Source organism: Trypanosoma conorhini (genome assembly GCF_003719485.1).
Source record: "Trypanosoma conorhini strain 025E chromosome Unknown Tco_14.4_contig_00419, whole genome shotgun sequence".
In the NCBI taxonomy this organism is placed as follows: Eukaryota; Euglenozoa; class Kinetoplastea; order Trypanosomatida; family Trypanosomatidae; genus Trypanosoma; species Trypanosoma conorhini.
The window spans coordinates 1-2,098 of NW_021704507.1; the positions used below are offsets into that span (position 1 = coordinate 1).

The 2,098-nt window shown below is 59.2% G+C and overlaps 1 protein-coding gene across 1 annotated transcript, besides 1 other annotated feature; it reads right to left on the reverse strand.

Moving 5' to 3' along the window:
- Positions 1–186: 186 nt before the first annotated feature.
- On the reverse strand, positions 187–1,311 carry Tco025E_06309 (putative ribosomal protein L1a; the record flags this gene model as incomplete). The annotated part of the gene is made up of 1 exon (XM_029373189.1): positions 187–1,311. The coding sequence occupies one exon, from the start codon at positions 1,309–1,311 to the stop codon at positions 187–189; it is 1,125 nt and encodes a 374-aa protein (XP_029226696.1).
- A 62-nt stretch (positions 1,312–1,373) lies between these two features.
- Positions 1,374–1,416: a sequence feature (A-rich).
- The last annotated feature ends 682 nt before the right edge of the window (positions 1,417–2,098 follow it).

The following is a 2,098-nucleotide window of genomic DNA, read 5'->3' on the forward strand; positions in this document are numbered from 1 at the left end:
AGCGTTCACACCGTGCCGGGAAGCCAGAGGAGAGCGACAGGTGGGGAGGGGCACGTCACGAACAACAACAACGGCCAGGAGGGGCATACACACAAAAGCCAAAAAGAATCACTTTATCAGTTAAAGTACCAAATCAAAAATAAAATAAAAAAGCACCGGTCAGTACAGCTCTCTGTCGCTCAGTATTTACTTCTTCTTGGCGCCGCTGGCGAGGGCCTTCTTGGCCTTCGCAATACGCAAGGCCTTAGCCTTGCGGCGGGCGTCGCGGTTCTTGGTGTTGCGCAGCCCCTTCGCCATGGCGGTTTCCTTCTTCTGGAACGGGTTCAGGCGCAGGCGCAGGCGGCGGTTGCGGATGCCGTTCGAGGGCTTGGTGAAGCGGCTCGCCTTCTTCGGCTGGAGCTTCTTCGGCTTCAGCACCCGACGCACCTCCTCGGACTGCATGATGCGCGTGACGTCGGTGTTCGTCAGCATCGGGGCGGGCAGCATGAAACCCTTCTTCACCGCGGAGGCCTCCGTGAAGGTGCCGAAGATGCTGTCAAGCTTCTCGAACGCGCCCTTCGTCCAGATGATGAAGCGGCCAACGTGGCCACCGGGGGCGAGGTGCAGCAGGTTCAGCGCGTTCACGTTCGCCAGGTCCAGGCCGAAGATGTTGCGGAAGGCGCGGGTGCCCTTGTTGTCCGGCATCACCAGCATCGGGCCGCGGCGGGCAACGTAGCGGCGGTTGCGCATCTTTCCCCGGCCGGCGCGGATCTCTCGGGAGTCGTTCACACGGTTCACGTCGTCGCTTGCGCCGACCGCCTTGAGGAAGGCCACCGCCTCCTTCGTCTTCTCGTACCCCTGCACGGAGTCCTCCACCACCAGCGGCACCTCCGCCACGTTCTCGATCTTGTGCCCGCGGGACATCACGAGCGACGGCAGCGAGGAGGCGGCCAGCGCAGACACCACGGCGAAACGCTTCTGGTGCAGGTTGATCTTGCGGTGCCAGCGGCGGAAGATCTTCGTGGGGGCGAACATGCGGCCACCACGGCACATGTTGCCGAACGCACCTGCGCCTGACGTGCTCGTGCCGCCGCCATGAATGCGGGGAATACGCGCAACGGCGCGGCCGGTGCCCCACGACTCCGCGGAGTGCTTCATGCCGGAGAGGCGGTTCACCGCGTACGCCTGGCGGGAGTTCTTGGCCATGTTCGTGTGCACGAACTGCACAATGTCGTGGCGGATGGGGGCCGTGAACACGGCAGGCAGCGGGCAGCTGCCCACAACCTTGTCCTCCGACGCGGAGTACACGCTGACAGATGGACGCGCAGTCATACTTGTTTGTTCTTGTCGCGGCAAGAGGCCTGTGTGCAGCCAACCCGTGGCGAGAGCACAGCAATGAAAGCAACGAAAGAAAGAAAGAAAAAAAGGAGAGATAGAGATAGATGAAGGGGTAGCAGCACAACAACAAGAATCTGCAACAATCCCCCCTTTCCCTCCCCAGGCAGACAAGCAAGGAGTCAAAAAGCCAAGTCAACAAATAACCGAAGAACGGGCTTCAGCAAAAATAAGGAGCACGCCGCCAAGAATCATCGTGTCGGCCCCCATTCACCGCAGCCGCAGGCCACGGGCGTCGCGTCCTCCGCATCACAAGCGTCTTGGAGGCACAACCCTCCGCCTCCCCTCCGCGCCCCTCATGTCACACACCGCTATGCGTCCAAAATCCTTGAAAAATATCTATATTACTCTCCTGAAACGTGAAACCATTTTTTCTTTTTGGCAGAAAGAAAGAAGCCGAGAAGAGCAAAGCGTTCACACCGTGCCGGGAAGCCAGAGGAGAGCGACAGGTGGGGAGGGGCACGTCACGAACAACAACAACGGCCAGGAGGGGCATACACACAAAAGCCAAAAAGAATCACTTTATCAGTTAAAGTACCAAATCAAAAATAAAATAAAAAAGCACCGGTCAGTACAGCTCTCTGTCGCTCAGTATTTACTTCTTCTTGGCGCCGCTGGCGAGGGCCTTCTTGGCCTTCGCAATACGCAAGGCCTTAGCCTTGCGGCGGGCGTCGCGGTTCTGGTGTTGCGCAGCCCCTTCGCCATGGCGGTTTCCTTCTTCTGG